Source organism: Hyperolius riggenbachi, chromosome 1 (assembly GCF_040937935.1).
Source record: "Hyperolius riggenbachi isolate aHypRig1 chromosome 1, aHypRig1.pri, whole genome shotgun sequence".
NCBI classification, from domain to species: Eukaryota; Metazoa; Chordata; class Amphibia; order Anura; family Hyperoliidae; genus Hyperolius; species Hyperolius riggenbachi.
This window is the reverse complement of record NC_090646.1, coordinates 186,434,892-186,455,324: the sequence shown is the minus strand read 5'-3', so window position 1 is coordinate 186,455,324 and position 20,433 is coordinate 186,434,892. Positions and strand designations below refer to the sequence as shown.

At 43.2% G+C, this 20,433-nt stretch overlaps 1 protein-coding gene across 3 annotated transcripts in view; it reads right to left on the bottom strand.

Annotated features, from left to right (window-relative positions):
• Positions 1 to 20,433, bottom strand: part of LRBA (LPS responsive beige-like anchor protein) — a 677,685-nt gene that overhangs the window by 462,802 nt on the left and 194,450 nt on the right. For 2 of the 3 annotated variants that reach the window (XM_068279131.1, XM_068279139.1), the window contains exon 18: positions 18,533 to 18,699. In XM_068279131.1, coding sequence (XP_068135232.1) covers positions 18,533 to 18,699 — 167 coding nt within the window. Of the gene's footprint in view, positions 1 to 9,497; positions 9,540 to 18,532; positions 18,700 to 20,433 lie in introns of those variants that run through there. The other variant, XM_068279143.1, reaches the window with a different exon arrangement.

Here is a 20,433-nt window from a genome sequence, read left to right as displayed (position 1 = left end):
TAATCAGAGATGCACTTCTATAACAGAGAAGGCTAGGGTGACCCAGTAGTTATAACAGCCAAGATGGCAGCCGCGATTTTTAAATTGAAATCGAACAAAAAAAAATATTTGGTGTAGAATGGCGATTCAGGCATTAAATGAAAGAGAAGAGCACAAGCTACAGAAAGGTATGCATCTTTAACCACCCTGGCGTTCTATTTCCCCAGGATTTCCGCGCAAGAAAGGGTTCAATTAATTTCCAATAATTTTCAACCTTTTTTTTTGCAATCTTTTTTTTTTTATACATTGAATTCAATACAGGTTATTGTATTGAATTCAACAACAACAAAAAAGGTGTTTACTGCGAGATGTTGATGACGCTGTGTGACCCTGGTGTCATCAACGCCGATCGCCGGGGGACATGTCATCGCTGAGGGAGAAGCAAAATCCGCACAGGGACGTGGAAGAAGACACTGGGGAAGCTATCAGAGGTACGCGACGAGGGATCAGCACGCCAATGGTGAGTATAATACCCAGATGTGTAGGGAGCCACGTGTGTAGGCAGATGTATAGGTTGCCAGGTGTGTAGCCAGGTATAGGGTGCCAGGTGTAGTGTAGCCAGTTATGGGGTGCCAGGTGTAGTGTAGCCAGTAATGGGGTGCCAAGCTACCCCCCCAACACCTTCCCCCAGGCTGTGTGCGGCCGGTGGGGACCCCGTTCTGGGCGGGGGGGGGGGGGAAGAAGTGTCCCTGTTCTTTGCAGGCTGTGGGTGGCCGGTGGGGACCCCTCTTCTGGGTGGGGGGGAATGTCCCTGTTCTTTTCAGGCTGTGGGTGGCTGGTGGGGACCCCCCTTCTGGGCAGGGGGGGTGTCCCTGTCCTTTGCGGGCTTTGGGACGGGGACACCCCCCTGCCCAGAAGGGGGGTCCCCACCGGCCACTACCAGCCAGCAAAGAACATGGAACCCCCCCCCCCCCCCTGCTGCACAGAGGGGATCCCCGCCGGCCACTACCAGCCCGCATAGGGAATCCCCCTGCACAGAACGGACACCCGTCCGCACACAAAGGGGGAATCCTAGCACGCAGCACATTCTCTGCCCCGCCAGCTGCACAGGGATTCCCCAGGGTGGCTGGATGCTTGTTCTATATGCTGGGGGTAGCACAGATCGCTATCCACAGCGTACAGTCAGGCATCCAGCCATCCTGGGGAATTCTTTTGAGGGAAAATTGCAGCGGGCGGTGCAGAGAAACAGGAAATCTCCCTGGCGGGATTGACGAGCTCAGCTCGTCCAAAACACTTTCAGTTTTTGCTGGACGAGCTGAGCTCATCCAGAACGCTAGGGAGGTTAAGTACTTTGCAGTACTGGTCGGAGTCTCTTTAAAGGCATGTCCATGAGAGGTGCTCGGAGTCGCTTTAATGAGACAAATATTTCCAGCGTGAATGCAAATTTAAACAGGTCCAGTGAAGACTTAATAGAATATAAATGAATTCAGGATATGCATTTTTACATGACTTATCCTGGTTTAAGCATCTGACACTTTGTATAGCCATATATATTGCTGTATATTGATATGTACCCCAATCTCCCAAATGTATTATTTATATAGTGCCAACATCTTCCGCAGTGATTCGCAGAGTAAGTATTCACGTCAATAATTTAGGGGTATGTTTTTGGGATGTGTGAGGAAACCTACACAGACACAGGGAAAACTTACAAACTCTGTGCATATAGTGCCCTGGATTTGAACCAGAGACCCAGCGCTGCAAGGCAAGAGTGCTATTCACTATGCCACTGTGCTTCCTATCAATTTTGATCAGTCCAGTTTCAAACGGCTGTTTAATGTTGCTCTCACTACCTCCCAAACCACACTAGGTACAGAGTTCAAAAAGGCTTTGTGTGTGTAAAACACAAGCTTTCAATATATTTGTTGCAAAATGTGCACATGTGCAATGCTTTAAATATTGGAAAATGACAAATAAACAAAGTTACCATTATATGTACAAATGAAGGCGATCATCTTTCTATGGCAGGAGAAATGCAGCAAAGACAATCATGCAGCTCAAGATGTTGGCCAGTCAGCCATAGACTGACTTTAGGAAACCAAATGCCACCCAGCTGATTTGTTGCCAAACTTATTAAAGACAGCCAACATCACCTTAATGTCATACAGTTCACTGGCCTCCACTGGCACCACATTCCCTTCAGAATAAACGTCAAAATTCTGTGCTTGGCCTACAAATCGGTGCACAGGACCTGCCCAACCTACATCTCTGATCTTGTCTGCAGGCACACCCCGGCCCGCCCCCCCTGATCCTCCAACGGCCTGCACCCGTTCGCACATATCTCACACACATGCATGATTGCAGGACTTCACTAGGGCTGCCCTACTATGCAAAACTCGTTCCCACTAGCCATCAGACTTGCCCCCCTTCCCCCTTTAACTTCTTGCCGATCAGCTAACACCGATGGGCGTGGCCCCAGGACCGCCTAACATCGATTGGCATCAAGTCCTGGGGCTCTGTTTTGCAGGAGATCGCACGCAGGCTGCGCACGCATCTCCTGCTCGGGGGGGGGGGGGGGGGGGTGTTTGAGCTCTGTCCTGCCTTCAGTCTCCGAGCGGCGATTGCCGTCTATTTACATGTACAGCGCTGTTACATGTATAGCCGATTGCCGTGATTGGCCGGCTGGGGGGAGGGAGGTGTTTGGGATACTTAAGAAAAAAAAATAGTAAAAAAATAATAGAAAAATAAGGAGATAAATATTTATAAAAAACAAACAAACAAACAACTGAGGGGCAATCAGACCCCACCAACAGAGAGCTCTGGGAGGGAATCACTTGTGTGTTGTGTTGTGCGGCCCTACATTTTAGTAAAAATGTGCCTGGTCTTTAGGGGGGTTTACCACTGTGGTCCTCAAGTGGTTAATACCTTCAAGTGAGACCTCAAGACTCACCTTTTCATGCTGGCATACCCCCATACATCAGCACCATAATACGTTCTGCTGGGAACCCTCTCAAGAGAGGGTCTCTGTCTCTACCCCCACCCTTTAGATTGCAAGTCTCTGGCAGGGCCCTCCCCAGGGCCGGTTCCCTCATGAGGCAAGGTGAAACATTTGCATCAGGCACAGAGACTTCAGGGGCAGCATTTTTGTACCATGTGCATCATCCAGAGGAGAATGGACTGGTGAGCAGTTTGTTTGTCACAGACTCACAGCCAGCCAGTGTGCTATTGTGTTGAGCTGCAGCATGTCATGTGAGAACATTAAATGAAGCAGAGTAAATTGTCAGGTGTTGTGCAATCATTTCAAATCGAGGGGGGGGGGGGGGGCGCATCCTCAAGTTTCTCTCAGGCAGCAAAAAGTCTAGAACCAGCCCTGGCCCTCCCCTTGAGTAACCAGCTTGATTATGCAATTCTAAAAATCAAAAAAGAGACGGCACACCACTGGCTCTGCAAAACTTGCTGTGTATTGAGCGAACAAACACTACATGTTACGGATCAGCGATCCTTCATCAGGTGTATGAGCAGTCCAGCTGAGGCTAGGCACCGGCCAGTGTACAGGTAATCACAGACCTGAGATACCGTTTTTTCCATATATCTGTTTTCACAATTGATTATGCAATCTCACTGTCTGTCACCCCTCATGTGGACTAGAACAGTCTCTATTTTTACCAAAAACACTGAACTACTGTTATCAAATCATTTGCATGATCTTGTTTTGTTGTGAGCTCCTTGTATGTCCTACTTTGTATGCTTACCCATTTATCTATTGTGAAGCTCTGCGTAATAGGTTGGTGCTTTATAAATACAATAAATAATAATATTACAGTGTGCAACACAGGTGGAAAACGCAATGATATGGACTAAAGCCGGGCATACAGTATACAACTATTTTCCCACTGTCATCAACATCAGCAAGAACCAACATTGCAGTTCTGTATTCCAATCGTAATGTTGATCGGAAACACAAAATGAACTACAATTTTTGCCCAATTGGGCAAAACAACAAAAATTGTATAGTGTATGGCCAGCTTTATGTAAGACAATATAGACCCCATAAACCAGAATCCTGGCTTTCAAAAATTATAAAAAAAAAATTGGCAGAGACCTCACATTAGAATTGAAATAATTCTTGTCTAAATTAAAATTGCCTAAAATTAATTAGCAGGCCAATTCTTTGCATAATTAAGCTATTCATATTAAAATTAGTATTGCAGAAGTGCTAAATATGTGATCAAACACGTAAAACAGCGCAAAGTCCTGGTCCTGATGAGTTTAGTATAATTTACTGCGAAGAAAATGTAAAGACCTTTCAGTCCCACATTACCAGCTTCCTAAATGACCTCCTAAAAAAAATAAATCACCAAGCCACCTCAAAATTTCTAGAAGCCCAAATCAGTTATACCCAAGCTCAATAAGGACTACTTGGATGTAAAGCATTAAAATTAAGCCTTAAAGAGTACCAGAGACGAAAAAATAACATTTATACAGACCTGGGGCTTCCTCCAGCCCCATCAGCCTGGATCGCTCCCACACCGCCTTTCTCCGCTGCCTCTGTCCGCCGGTACCGGGTCCCTTCATTTCGGCCAGTCAATGCAAGCGTAGTGCGCTCCCTCTGAACTGCGCAGGCGCATGCGTATAGAGCCGGAGGGAGCCCTTTGCATGCGGAAGACTGGCCGCGTCCGGCGGAAGTGACGGGACCTGGTACCGGCGATAGAGGCAGCGGAGGACAGCGGCGTGGGAGCGACCAAGCTTATGAGGCTGGAGGAAGCCCCAGGTATGTATAACATCTTTTTTCATTTTTGAAATACGTTTGTCTCTGGTTCCCTTTAAAAATGCTCGGATCTATGCTGGTCTGGTCAGGTGGTTATAACCACTCTTATTTTACTTCTCATGCCACTCTCAAATTACCAGGAACAGATGGCCCATGGTCTACTATTCTTAGAGGCAACAGGCAGCGATGCCTCCTATACCTTGCCCTATTTGCCATGGTCATGGAGCCAAGGCCGGTAATCTCATGAAGCAAGGTGAAATATTAGCATTAGGCGCAGAGATTACAGGGGCAGCATGTTTGTACTGTGTTTACTCTAACAGCATGCAGTCAGAGTAGGAGAAGCAAGAGGAGAGCGAGGTGAAGAGGTCATCATTGGGGAAAAGCAGCTTGTAGTGCTGTGTGAGGAGTCTGACAGTGAGTGAGGAGGGGGAGTCAGGAGAGCCGCAGTGTTTCAGCAGAAGGAAGGAGGTGGCACTGCTGTCCTGACTGAGAAGGAATGGAGTGGCTGAGCAGTTAGTTTGTCAGAAACTCATAACCAGCCAGTGTGCTATTGTGTTGAGCTGCAGCATGGCTTGTGAGAACATTGAATGAAGCAGAGTAAATTGTTGGGTGCTTTGCGATCATTCCAAATCAGGATTGGGGGGGGGGGGGGGGGGGGGAACACATCCTCACAAGTTTGCCTCAGGCAGCAAAAAGTCTAGAACCCGCCCTGCATGGAGCCACTCACTCAAGCTTTAAAGCTACACAGATATCCATGGCTACTCTATTAACTACACAAAATACCTTTTTTTTTGCAGACAATGTCTTTATGACTATAACTAATTCTAATGTGTCTCTCCCCAGTTTAATGTGAACTTTAATCGGTTTCTGAAATTATATCTGGTCTCAAAATAAATGCAGACAAATCTGAAGCTTTATTCTGCAACAACCCTCATGAAATGGTCAAACAAATTACAGCAACCTTTAAATGATAGTAGATACCTAGGTATAAATATCGCTCAGTCACGCAGGATTACATTGATCAAAATGACCATTCCCCAAAAATGATATACCGTTTGAGTTCCACCTATTCCAGGAATAACAAATGACAATGTATTGCAGACTAAAATAATGAAGTTTGCCTTTGTGTTTGGATGCAGAGGAAGACAGTCAGTGGCTCATGTTATGATACACAAGCATCTCAACTACACATTGCATCCTTCATGTTTGCAGGTGACCACGCACAAGCTTGGGTGATATTGGGAAACGATCATTTTCAGCCTTTAACATGGGAAGGCCTTGTTTGGTACATGAGCTGGAGCATTAGACCCCTTCAAAAAAATCGATCATGCACTCATTGTTGGCTGTGCTAATTGCCCATATGCAAAATGCTCCTGGCAGCAGCGGAATGTGGCTCGGACCATGCATGCGCAATTGTCCAATCTAGCTTAGTTGGGGCAAAAAGCGGCACAAGGGAGGGGATCGAACTGACAGCAATCAAGCAGATGGACTACAGGGGGCTGGTGGAAGGACCAGGCAAGTATTAATTCTTACGAATTCTTTATCTCAGGTACACTAAGTTATCAATTATACATTGTGAACCCAGCTTTTGGTAATAGTGTTTGCACTTTATTCATGACCATCTCATGCATTTATTGTCACATATTCATTAATAGTAGTAGTCTTATAAATTTAACATGTCTATTTGTTTGATCCCAGGATTAACTATTTTGCATTGATTACACCCCCTATATATTATTATGGCTGTTTCACACTCCCCACAGTTTTTATTCCAGTATTTTAACTCCCTATCTCCTGTGCCTAACCTCTCCTTCTCATTTGCCTAGCAGTAACCTACCCCTATCCTGTGCCAACCCTAACCTCCCCTCTGCCTAACACTACCCTCCTCTATGCCTAACACCATATGTCTGTTTAGTATTTAGGCCTTTATTCTTTCTTCAAGAATGATGATGGGGGCAGTGGGTAGGTGAATGTACATTTAGATTCATCCACAGCATCATATAGCCATTCCCATTTATTTGCTTGTGTCTGTGAGAAGATAATCTTGTACTTGTGAGTAAGATTTGATCTAAAATATAAATCCTGGTATAATACAGTACTGCACTATTACAAGACAGGTTGCATGGGATTGCAACCACCAATAAAAGCCGGGGGAAACAACCAGCCCCTGCTCTGGTTTGGGTCCCTGGATCTTTGGGACTCAAACGGTCACACCTGGTAACATATTCTTGTTATAAAAACAAAATAAACTACAATCTACCAACAGAGGTGTATAACGGATTTAGGGTGGAGGTGCCCAAAAATTATTTTAAAAAAGTTAATTACTTGAGGACCCTGGGCTTAAAACTCCCTAGTGACAGGTCATTTTTGTTTACAAAAAAGGTCACTGCAGCTTTAAGGCCTCGCTGCAGGGCGTACAAATCAGTACACACAAGTGATTCCCCCCCCCCCCCCCCCTTTTCTGCCCACCAACAAAGCTTTCTGTTAGTGTGCTGTGAATGCTCCCAGGATGTTTGTTCATTTTTTAAGAAATATTTTTTTTTAATAAATAACTGCTTTTTTAAAAATGATTTCCCCAGCCCTCCCTCCCCATGCCAGCCAATCAGCGCGATCAGCTGTCAGAGGCTTCAGCCTATGACAGCGGATCGCTTCCTTGCCGCCCAGGGGGACAGCCCTGTCACACGGCTGTCCCCAGTACAGCACTGCCGTAAATCGCAGCACTGTACAGAGTAAATAGACGGCGATTTCGCCATCTAACAGTCTCCTAGCGGCAATTGCTGCTGGGAGACGGAGGGACAGAAAGCAACAAACTAGTAAGAACAGAGATCGTCACCGTGGATTGCAAAGTAGATGTCGGGAATGTGCTCACAAGGAAGCCATGAGGTGCCAGCCATGACTGAGGTAATTTTAATTGCTGGACGAGCCTGACCCGCCCATACTGTTCCTAGTTATTTTTTCATGGATGAGTCAAGCTTGTCAATGTTGGGAAGGTTTAAAAGAGGTATTGTTGGCCTACTCTGCAAGATACACTCTAGTCTTTTATTGGTGGGTAGTCTCAATTTTATCACACAAAACAGTTAATGTGCCAAATGGACAGGGTTTACCAAGCTAGAGACATTCCAACTTCACAAACCCCAGCAGTTTGGTACATTAAATGTACTGACCTATAGAAGGCGTATAAACCCAAGAAACACATTGTCCCTATTTTTGTGAATACCCACAAAAATATGACTGGTGTGCGTCTTCCAGAGAGGTAAAAGCTAAAAACAATACCTCTCTTTTTAAACAGTTTTTAACTTATTTCATCATTTTTGGGTGCATCCACCATAAACTGTTCATTCCGCAAGTAAATTGTGGGTGGACCACTGGTCAATGTAGAAAACAGAATCCTCAACCTGGCCATGTTGTATGGCTAGGCTTTCCGCATCAAAGGCCTGGCTAAGTACAATTGCCCTCACTGTACAAGCCAAGTAAGATGGCTTGCATATATTTTTGCAAATTGTATTTATCACTTGAGCTACAACTAGACTATACTTATAAAAGAAAGCGGGGGAAAAAAGCTACTCACGATGGTAGTTACAATTTACACTAGTACATATAGCAAGAAGGCTGTTCTTACTATCCGTTATGGCTCCAGCACTGTGTATAGACCAAGGCTCAACAGAAATACCATGGCTATATGACAATTTACTGATACAATATGCTTTTCAACTTTTTTTTTTTTTTTTACAAGACAAAACTGCATATACTGTACACACACACAGTGAGTGAGTGTATGTATGTATGTATGTATGTATGTATGTATGTATGTATGTATGTATGTATGTATGTATGATAGATATATACATATACACACATATACATACATACACACACACATATATACATTATATATATATATGCATACGCACACACCTCTCTCCCAAACACTGCCAGGGTAACAGTTTCCCAGAAATTCTATCATTCCAGCTTCATTAATAAGCTCAGAACTTGTGATCTTACTCTTCATATTACATTGCCTTATTATGGATGGTTTGTCATTCCGTGATGCATAGGGGGGTTCAGCCCTGGTACGACTGGGAGAATTGTTAGTTTTATTAAGCCATTTCACAATATTATTACACGGGCTGATGCTGGCAATAAAAAAAATTCCAAACATCATCAGAGCTCCAGAGAGAGCAATGAATGTTACTTTACACTGATGTCAAGTGCAATAACTGCAGGGTGGGGAAACGGTGAAAGAGAAGCACTGAGGGGGCTGGGAGAGACTGTGTGTGTGTGTTTTTTTTATTTTGCCTGCATACATTTGCTTTGATTGCATTTCACATTTCAGTGCACTGCAGGCTAATGGGATTGCAATTCTACAAGGTACCCGTTTTCATTCATTACAAAAATGCTAAGTGAAATCTCATCACAAAAGTAATAAACAGAAAAGAGAAACCAGCCTGAGTAACTCCTTCCTTGCTGCAAGATACTGCAAACAATAGGGCTAAAGAATTCAACTGTACTGAGGAGCTACACAGAGGCCAAAATGGAGGTCAACAGTCATAATCACAGGGATAACCTAAAGGCTGGAGGAAAGGGGCTCTAATTGAGTTTAGTCTTGCCACAATTCTGCGTCTGCAAGGGATAAATTGGAATGTGCAGAAAACAACCAATCTAATGAGCCTAATGTTATCTGGGGCTGACGAGTGTTATCCTTATCTACAAATGACTGGGGAGAAGTGCGAGGAAGCAGTAAAGAACCTGCCTGTATACTGCATTAGAATATCAGCCCAGGCCCCACTCCTTGCTGTGGGCGCTCTTTTCCAAAATGACATACTACAAGATAAAATGGCAATGCTAATATTGATAGTTTGTCCATTACAGGTCAGCTAACTGTCCACTGGAACAGTTACAAAGCTGTTAGTTTCGATTTCACAAGGCCAATCAATACCAAGGCATACTGTTTCAATTTTGCCTGCATTGATTTTTCTTGGTCTCCTTTCTTTCTTTTATAACACCCGTTCCTTATAGCATTCATCTTTTTTGAAAGGAAGAAGATTTGATTTACTGAAGAAAAATTGAAGAGAGCATCACAAAGATTTTTACCGGCAAGGCTCTTGACGTGCAGGGGGGGAAAAAGGGGGGAAAAGATGAATGTTTCACAGGGAAAAAAAAAAAAAAAAAAAAAAAAAAAAGAGAAAGCTTATTGCTTGAGGGCATCCATTAGAACATGTTCCAAGCAATCTCTAAAGTCTTGAAAGCAGCTGCAACCTAACTCTGCTTCTACGCGCTAACATCCCGGCTATTGGTATAAAAAATGCTGAGTCCCTTATTGCTGCGGCTAAAATTATTTACGTACGGAATACTACTTATGAATTTTATTCTGACGACAAGGAGCACCACTTTTTTTTCCCCTCTCCCTTGACTATCTGAAGATCCAGAGTGAATTTCTATGGTACATTAGTCAGCCTATTAGAATGCAATGAAGGACGCGATGAGAAAAGGGTAGCCTGTCCTCAGAGACTTTCATCCACTGTTCTCCATCATCTCTTCTCATCCTTCTTACATTCAGCCACTTTACCAGGTGTCATCTACATGAGAGATGATTTGTCTCCTGACCCAAATAAACACAATGCCTGTTAGGTGCATAGTGTGTGGAGAAAAAAAATTACTTCTGCCGCCACTCTGTTCAGTTCGGGGCCCCATATTTTTGCTTATTCCGCTATTCCTGATCAGTAATGGTCGGTCTTTTTCACCTGAGCCTCACTTTCTCGACATTAGTTTACGAAAAAGATACGAGTTGGTTGCAGTCACATTTTACCTAGACAGGTAATGAAAAAAAATAAAATAAAATATTTATATATTCCTTTTTTTTTTTTTCCTTTTGAGTGCTTGTGTACGAAGAAAAGTCAAATCTTTCCCAGTTCTCCGTGGCTGGACACTGGAACATTGTCTCAGTCTCTCCAGATGAAATTAAGAAAGGGGGAGAAAAAATACCAGGCTAAGGAACGCATTGCCTCTCCATGGCAGCAGCTTGTGTAAGCCTGATATTAAGACACAAATTGCATTCAGACAGGTCACTAGGTGTCAAAAGATATTAGATGCCTGCTGTGAGGGAACAACAAATCCCATCTGCTTCACAGAAAAGAATATTTTCATTTTCATTGAAATGGAACCTGGGAATCTCTTTATTTATAACAACAGAATTAGGTGTAATAACCACAGAGTGTAAGGGGAAAAAGGAACATGTAATCATCTGTGGTTTGCCCATAATAATGCAGATTTCATTTGATCTGCCTCAAATGGGCAATATTGAATTTTTTTCTTTTCTTCCATCCGTCCTTACTTGCATGTTGGTTGCAGCACCAGATGTTTTCTCAAAATGCCACATGCTGGAGCGTCACTGCTGAATGCAGCACCTGACCTTCTCTATAATTGACTAAAAATATTGATGTAATGGCATGGGTCTGATTGTGATTTATTAAAACCACTGCCGATCCTGGGCCAGCTGCCAGCATTGCAGCCTACTGATCGGACGGCATTAGGAAAGCCATCAATACCGAAACAAAATAAATGACATTAATGGGAAAGTATTGAGGCTCCAGGTCCTGGCAACAAGCAAGCGATATGAATTCCAAAGGACAGAACGGAATGAAAATAGCACAAACGAAATTAAACCAAAAATCCTTGGGAGATTTAATTTACTAAAGGACATGAAACAAGATTATATTAACACTTGCTTTGCCAAACTTTATATCAACAAGAAGGCTTAAAAAAAAAAAAGTACAGAATTAAGTCCGGTAAATAGAACTCCGTTACAACGGATTATACCACGATTTGTAAAATAAGATAAATGCAGAAGACTGCACTCATATTAAAATCTTATGAACTAGCTAAAAATATGCTTTTTTTTTTAGGATTAGATTATTGTTTAAAGAGGAGATGTCAGCCATACGATCTCAGAAAAAAACAACAACACATATGTAAGTAGATACATACTTGCTCTACTTACAGAACATATGTATTGCATTGTACACAGTTTGATTTTAGTGATTTTTCTACAGTAAAAAAAGAAAATTCTTAGCATTTCCCATTTTAAGTGTGGCTATTTTGAAGCCAATTCTGATGTAATTTCCTCCCTTAGTCTCCTCTGCCTGATTGTGTATGCCTACACTATAGAAAGTGCATTGTCTCAGCATGAGAAAAACTGGCCAGAGAGGAACAGAGGTGTGGGAGGGGAAACCAGGGGGAAAGAGGCTTCAGCCCATCAGGCTGCATTAGTTAAGTCTGAAGGGGGAAGTAGAGCAGCAAAAAAGGACAACCTAGCATGCCCTGCAACTTCCTTTTTGCGTACCAAATTTTGTGTACCAAATAAGAGTCAGGTAGACTGGGGAATGATCATTTATCAACAAGAAAAGTAACAGTGATTTTAACTTTTGTATTACCTGGCTAGCATTCTTATTACTTGTTTACCAGATAAAAATAAAGAATTGATTTTTTATTTTATGCTCAACAGTTACACTTTAAAATGTATACAGTGCAGAGATCTTACGCAGGGCTTTACAGAGTATATATATTATCACCAACTGTCCCTCGGAGGAGCTCACAATTTAATCCCTACCATAGCCATACCTCTATCAGTTGAAGGCCAATTTCTGAAGAATCAAGTCATTAGTATGGTTTTGGCATGTGGAAGGAAACCATAGCACCCAGTGAAAACCCACACAGACACTGGGGTTAACATAGAAACTCTGTGCAAATAGTGCCCTGGCTGGTATTCGAACTGGTGGCCCTGCAAGGCGAGCCATTCACTATGCAATCGTTCTGCCCATTAGGATTACTACTGGCATCCAAAATAGCCAATTTCGACATTGCAAAGACATATTTACAGCCAGTGCTTCATTTGGGCTCCATACAGAACCAAGTATCTTTCTATGTGGCGATTCCTTAGCCCAGTAATTCTCAAACCTGTCTTCGTGACTCCCCAACACTGCATGTTTTGCAGGCAACCTCATCTATGCACAGGTGGGGTAGTGTCTCAGCCAGGTGGATTCCATGTAGCTGAGACACCAATTACCCCACCTGTGCATAGGTGAGATTGCCTGCAAAACATGCACAGTTGGGGAGTCGCAAGGACAGGTTTGAGTACTTATGTAACTGAAGCAGTGCAAATTGTGGAAATTAGTGCAACTCCCCAAAACATATAGCAAACAGGAGGATGGGATGGTAGGGGATTAGATTGTGAGCCCCTCTGAGGGACAGTTATTTGACAAGACTATACTTTGTACAGTGCTACGGAAGATGTTGGCGCTGTATTAGTACAAAACTCATGCCACCTAGGTAACGCATGTGTTGCTATAGTAACACATGGTGCCCATTACTCAGGTAATGCAAGGATCACTCAAATGCAGGAGTGAAACATTTTCCACCAACAGTCATACAGGAAAAAATCCATTATCTGCATGGAATTTGTATGTACACCCAGTTTCTGCGCAGGTTTCCCCCAGGCACTCTGGTTTCCTCCTACATCCCGAAAACATAGATAAGTTAATTGGCTTCCCCCCAGATCGGTCCTAGACTACGAAACAAGCACTACATAATACATACATAGACATAGGACTATAGTAGTGATTAGATTGTGAGCCCATTTGAGGGACAGTTAAGCGGCAAGACAATATACTCTATACAGCACTGCGTAAGATGTTAGCGCTATATAAAATACTGACAATAATAAATATCCAGTATATACACATACATACACATATCTATACATCTATATCTATATACACCCACACACTTCCTAAAGTAAGCCCATTCTTTACCACCTATCTCATTTGCTTGTATTACAAAGAAAGGAAAAAAGGTTTTCAGTAGACACACAGGCAAAGGAAATAAAACAAAAAAACTTGCCAATAGCAATAAAAAGGTTTATAAATGATGGCAGCGCATTGCTGTCCATGTCCCTGGTGAGAATTTTTACTTCCTGCTGCTGTGCAGGTGTCCATACACCTGCACAATTTTTAAAATAACTTAAATTCAAAAATTGCAAGCAATTTTTCTGACTGATTGTAACATCTAAAAAATCTGACCAATGTACCACACATCTGAGTTAAATTTTTACCCAATTATGAAAAAAAAAAAGGATTGAAAACTCTGAGAAAATTGCATAAAAGTATATATACAGAAACTGACAATCTACCCTTCACCACTCAATTTTTTATAAAAATTGATCAGAAAAATCCGGCATTCCCGACATGTTCCAGCTCACTCCACTACCAAAAAAACTATACACTGGTACTTTACATGGTAAATCATGTACCGTAGGGGGTGTCCATGTTATGCCACTTTCTGCCAAAGCAATTAAATGTTTGTTTTGTTTGTTATGTTTCCCCATGATGGCCGTTGGTATGTAGGAGAAGTGTTCTACCATGTGAAAGTAGCTGTAATTAACATGCTTTCCATAAAAGAAATAATGATGTAATGAAGGTATTCATTTAGGGTTGCTCTGTAGAGGACATACAATATAAAAATACCAGACAATCTGGTAGTAATAGCAGCCCAAAAGCCTTCTGGCACAGGCCAACCCTTGGACAAAGTACAAAAAATTGCTCTAATGCTATTGAACACCGTGGTCTCTTTTCAATGTACAAATCACAGTGTCGCTATAGCAATGATGTACTCATAGCAATGTGCAGATGCACACGTCTCTCTGCAGACTCGTAGTCTTGGTAACCATGAGAAGCTATCTCGCCTCCCTGGACATCTGCGATTGGCTTGGCCAGGGCACGTCATACCCTTCGGACATATATCATTGCTACAGCTACAGGACACACTGGGCAATAATTGGTTTCTATAGAGTCTGTACTGATTGTAAAATGATATTCACTTTTTATTGTGCATGGATTACATGATTTACATAAACCACTGTATCTGAAAGATTTTGGTTGGATTGTGATGTCATTAAGTCATTGTTTTAAGGCTTTTTACTTTAGTACATAGGACCATGTATCATACATGGCCGGAAGTGAAAAACTATTAAAGGGTGAAACTTCATCTTGAGAATTATGGTGTGCAACCCTTAAGAGGGTCAGTAAGCTCAAAAGGTACTAAAACTATTATAGTTCTCACTGCAACTTGCATTGGGATACATCCCACAGGAAGGGACAGACTGCTCAGGAAGGAGCTGAGGAACATACCTGTATAATCATTAGCAAATGGTAACTTAAAGCTGACCCAAACCAAACTTTTTTTTATTAAACATTTAGTTGCACCACTCTGACACATACAAAGATAAATAAACACTCCTTCAAACCTATGAGCATTTCAGTGCATGCTTTTCACCCTTCTCTTTTCATAGCTAGGATTATACTGGGGGCAGCCATTAGCAATTCCTCCATTGCCGGACACCATCTACTCCACCAGTTTGCCGGATTTTGTCCCAGCAATTTGAAAGGAAGGGAGGGGTTCCGCCAATAAATGTAAAATATTTTATATTTGTCATCATGCAGCTGAAAAAAGGCTGCTATTTACTATTATAATTTAGAAAATAGATTTTATTTCTGAAATCTTGTATTTTTAATTTGGGTCCACTTTAAAGGGGCACAATGGGGAAAAAAATTTAAAATATATGCAAACAAGCAAATAAGTACGTTTTTTCCAGAGTAAACCAAGCCATAAATTACTTTTCTCCTATGTTGCTGTCACTTACAGAAGGTAGTAGAAATCTGACAGAAGTGACAGGTTTTGGACTAGTTCATTTCTTCATGGGGGATTCTCAGGGATTTATTTATTTTTAAAAGCACTTAGTGAATGGCAGTTGCTCTGTCCAACTGCCAAAAAACTGTAGCAAGGAAGCTGGCCAGCATCATTGTTTAAATCCTTTTTAGGGAATATCTATATAAAGTATAAAAGCCTTGCTGCCCTGTGAAGTGATGGACTAGTCCAAAACCTGTCGCTTCTGTCAGATTTCTACTGCCTACTGCAAGTGACAGCAACATAGGAGAAAAGTAATTTATGGCTCATTTTACTCTGGAAAAATCATATTTCTTATTGGTCTAGGTTTGTGCATATTTTAAATTTTACAATTTTTTCGCCACAGTGCGCCTTTAAAGGTAACCTTAAGCCGGAAAAAAAATTGAGTTTTACTCACCTGGGGCTTCCAATAGCCCCCTGCAGCTGTCCGATGCCCTCGCCGTGTCCCTCCGATCCTCCTGTCCCCGCCGGCGGCCATTTCCGGTTTCGCCGTCAGGACCAGACAGGCTGGGAACGTGAGTGATTATTCGCGTTCCCAGCCACAATTGCTCCCTATAGCAGCATAGAGGGAGCTATTGTGGCTGGGAATGCTAATAATCACTCGCGTTCCCAGCCTGTCGGGTCCTGACGGCAAAACCAGAAGTGGCCGCCGGCAGGGAAAGGAGGACGGAGGGACACGGCGAGTTCACAGGACAGCTGCAGGGGGCTATTGGAAGCCCCAGGTGAGTAAAACTCTTTTTCCCGGCTTAAAGGGAACCTAAACTGTGAGGGATATGGATATTTCCTTTTAAACAATACCAGTTGCCTGTCATCCTGCTGATCTCTTTAGTTGCAGTAGTGGCTGAATCACAGACCTGAAACAAGCATACAGCTAATCCAGTCTGACTCCAGTCAGAGCACCTGATCTGCATGCTTGTTCAGGGGCTGTGGCTGAAAGTATTAGAGACACAGGATCAGCAGGAGAGTCAGGTAACGTATTCTTTTAAAAGGAAAACCCCATATCCTTCTCAGTTTAGGTTCCCTTTAAGGTTTACTTTAAAATAATAAGAGACTGATTTGGGTAATAGGCTTCTTGTATTTGTATGGAAAGAAGAAAAACAGAATTATTTTGAATTGTAAGTTATTCACTAAAGAACTACTGTAATTTTTGTTGCCTGAAATTATTATTTTATCCCTTGTATGGGCACATACATCCTACCCTGAGAAAGCGTGAGCTCCCGAAATGTTCTGTAACTTTTGAAATAAGGATATAAAAATGAACAGGCATACGGACCATCTTTTGGACTGATCCGATTACCACCTGCTGGCATGCATCTTTTGGTCTGAGCACCTCTATTACCACTTGGCAACCACCATAAGGAGTAGGGATGGTCAGTGCAATCCAAATAATTCAGAGTAAATGCAGGGTTATGGAAATATTGTATGCAAATTTATGCTGCTTAAAAATTGACCTATCAAAGCCCACCACAGTAGAGTTGGGTTAGTCTATGATCAAGCTGCAACATTTGCATACAATATTTGCATTATCTGGCATCAACCTGGAATTATTAGCATCTCAGTGGCCATGCTGAATTAGTGCAGGGCCCACACCCAGACTTTTATAGGTCCGAAATGATTGTCTATGAAAGTGCAATGTGACATTCTGGTGTGTGTACAGGTAGTATCAGCACCCTCTTCAGCAAAAATACACAGATGACTGCTACAGTATTTCTGGCTGCAGTTATAGTGGGACTCTCCCTGTCCATCCTCCCTCTATGGAAACAAAGCAGAGAGCTGTGGAACATATCTATATAAAGAATGTTCATGGGTGTAACCATAAAGAAAGCAGTCCCAGCAACTGCAGAGGGGGCCCAGAGCTGTACCCACTCCCTTCCCTCTTCTCCCCACTCTAAAGGTGCATCCTCCAGATCAGGTGTTGTAGAGCTACACTTGTTGACGGATAGAAGGATCACAAAGGCCTCATTTGTTTTATGACCTCTGCCAGATCAGCCCCCAGTGCTGTGAGGCTAAGCCAGGAGAGATGGGAGTCCTATGGTTTGTAGTTACATTCCTAGGATTGGGGTAAGGAAATGAATGGGTTCATAATGCTGCAAGGATCTAACGCAACAATCACATCTTTATTGTAACACTGGACCAAAAAAACGCACACATGTATTGGGCAATCATAGATGATAGTTTGCCTGATACACTTGTTTTCCTTTAATGTCACAGGATGTGATTATTTATATCCTCGTAGCAGTGAGGAACCATTTCCTTACTACATTGCCTGAGATTGCTGCGACTTGGGGGTCCTGCAACTGAGGATATGGTTCATGGGGAGCACTTGTACAAATGACAACCTAAGCTAACACAAAAGATCACTTGGGGCAACAAAACGCCAGTCTTTATAAAGCTATAGGCCGGCTTCAAACCATGTATTGGTGGCAGTGTTGCCCAGGGGCTGCACCACTAAAAACAGGCCTTCAGAAATAACCGCGTTAGTATGTGGTAATCTCCTTCTGGACAGGATCCAAACAGGAAGTGACGCTCGCTTGGTCACTTTCTGTTTTAAAGATATGGAAGTGCGCAGAAGCGCTTTGTAAACATATGCTTCTGCACACCGCAAAGCTAACATTTTGGCAAACCCTGCGTTGCTTTACAGGACTTCTGGTCTGCCACAGGTCGTCACAGAGGTCGTGCGGTAACAGTTTGTCCATGCGGTAGATTGGCGACTTCCAGCGCACAGCATGCTGTATGAAAGCAACCAAAGGCTTTCATTAGCATAGTTGTGGGTGTGATGTGTATACAGATCAAGTGTCTGTTGGACTTCACTGGCTGAATACTTGTTCCAATGACTCAATAGCAACTGAAGGCAATACAACTGATAGACAGCAATGCAAAAAGTAATTTTAAAACAGGTTTAGCAGTGGCAGCACCTCTATTTTGTCTATTTTAACACTGCAGTTACTTCAAAGCTATGAACTTTGTCTAATTAAACCATTGAGTAACACTATTTATCAAACAAATCACAAAGTCCCGTTACCATGCAGATCTAGTAAAGGTTCTTACCTTGCTGCTGAGCTCCCCCAAGCTCCATGTTTATCTGTGAGAATATTGACAATTTTCTGTACAAGCTGAGTTGCAGTCACGTGATCTCTGTATTTGGCTGCTCGTATTAAATGGTCACACATCTTTTCATCTTCTCTCTTGTCTGCTGAGTACTGTGCACTAAGTGACTAAAAGAACAAGAAAAACGTCTTAAAAAGGTTTCCCCAGAATAGTCTTGTTTAACATTTAACACGTGCATTAGTGGTTAGAGATTATTTCCTTTGCAACAATACAGTACTTCGCTATCCCTGCAGTGTGTAAGCTCACATGTGTAGAAATAAAAATCCATCTACAGCAGTCTTAGATCTACACAAATTGGACAATTATGCAACACTAATGCCCTGCCAGGAAGGAGAACTATATTTAGCAGAGCTGGATGTATTAAGCTGAATAAAGACATTATAGGTCTATTGCAGCAAGAAGCTACTGGAACTGAGCAATGTACATACCCAATTGGTTAGGCCAAACTGGAGGGGGAGAGGAAGCAAGCACCACTACCACCAAAGTGATGACTACAGGAAAGCCCAACCTGGCCCATCACTTTTTATCTCCAAGCACTGAATGGAGTCTGGAGAATGCTATGCAAAAATCAGACTTTTCCATCTGAAAGTGGTTGGATTAGGCATACAATCATGCCATGTCTGTACACAGCTTAACTACCGTATTTTTCGGACTATAAGACGCTCCGGACTATAAGACGCACCTAGGTTTAGAGGGCAAAAACCAGGAAAAAAAAATATCCTAAACCTAGTGCATCTATAGTGCAGGGGTGTCTTATAGACCTTCCTCCCCCCAATTATGTCCTCCTTGTACCTTTCAAGTACCTCTTGTGCCCTCCTTTGTTCCCTATCCCTGTGTCCAGTGTCCTCATCTCCTCCATATCAGTGTCCTCTGTCCCATATGATCCCATACATTATTGCTGTCTATTCTCTCCCCCTGTCATCCATCCTGCTGTATATTCTGTCCCTGTGTCCTTTCTTCCGCTGTGTATCCGGGCTCTGTATCCTGTGTCCATGTCTGCTGTGTATTGCCCACTGTTTGTCTCCTGCACTCTTTGTGTCCGTGTGCTTCATCTCACTGTGTATCCTGTGTCGGTGGTGTATTGCCCGCTGTCTGTCCCCTGCTCTCTTCCCCCCTTCCTATGTTCCCGGATTCAGACCCCTTTTCCATACTTAGCTGCAGCATTCTACCTGGTGTCTGTCCCTCTGTGTACTCGATCCAGCTATGTATCCTATATACACGTGTCTGCTGTGTTTTGTCCGCCGTCTATGTCCTGCCTTCTTTGTGTCCTTGTCCTTTGTTCCTTGTCACGCTATGTATCCAGTGTCCGAGGTGCCCGCTGACCCGTGCCCTATGTCCCCAAGTGCAGACCCATTTGTCCATACTTAGCTGCAGCACACCGCTCCGATGAAGAGGAAACAGCCATCTTCTCGGTCTTGAGGGTGTCCGTGGTGCCCGCTGCCCCGTGCCCTATGTCCCCGAGTGCAGACCCGTTTGTCCATATTTAGCTGTAGCACATCGCTCCGATGAAGAGGAAACAGCCATCTTCTCGGTCTTGAGGGCGGGAGCAGAGCGACATCACTGGGGCCAATCACTGCAATCCCTGCAACTGAGCGAGTGCAGTGATTGGCCCCAACGATGTAGCCCTGCTCCCGCCCGCGAGACCAGCGCGTCCTATTAGGAAGGGAGCAGGAGCAGTGAGCTGCCGTGATTGGCGGTTTGGGGCAGCGCCTCTCCGCTTGATTGGTAGATGGCTGCTTCCTCTTCATCGGAGCTGCAGCTAAGTATGGACAAGCGGGTCTGCACTCGGGGACATAGGGCACGGGTCAGCGGTCACCACGGACACTGGATACATAGTGTGA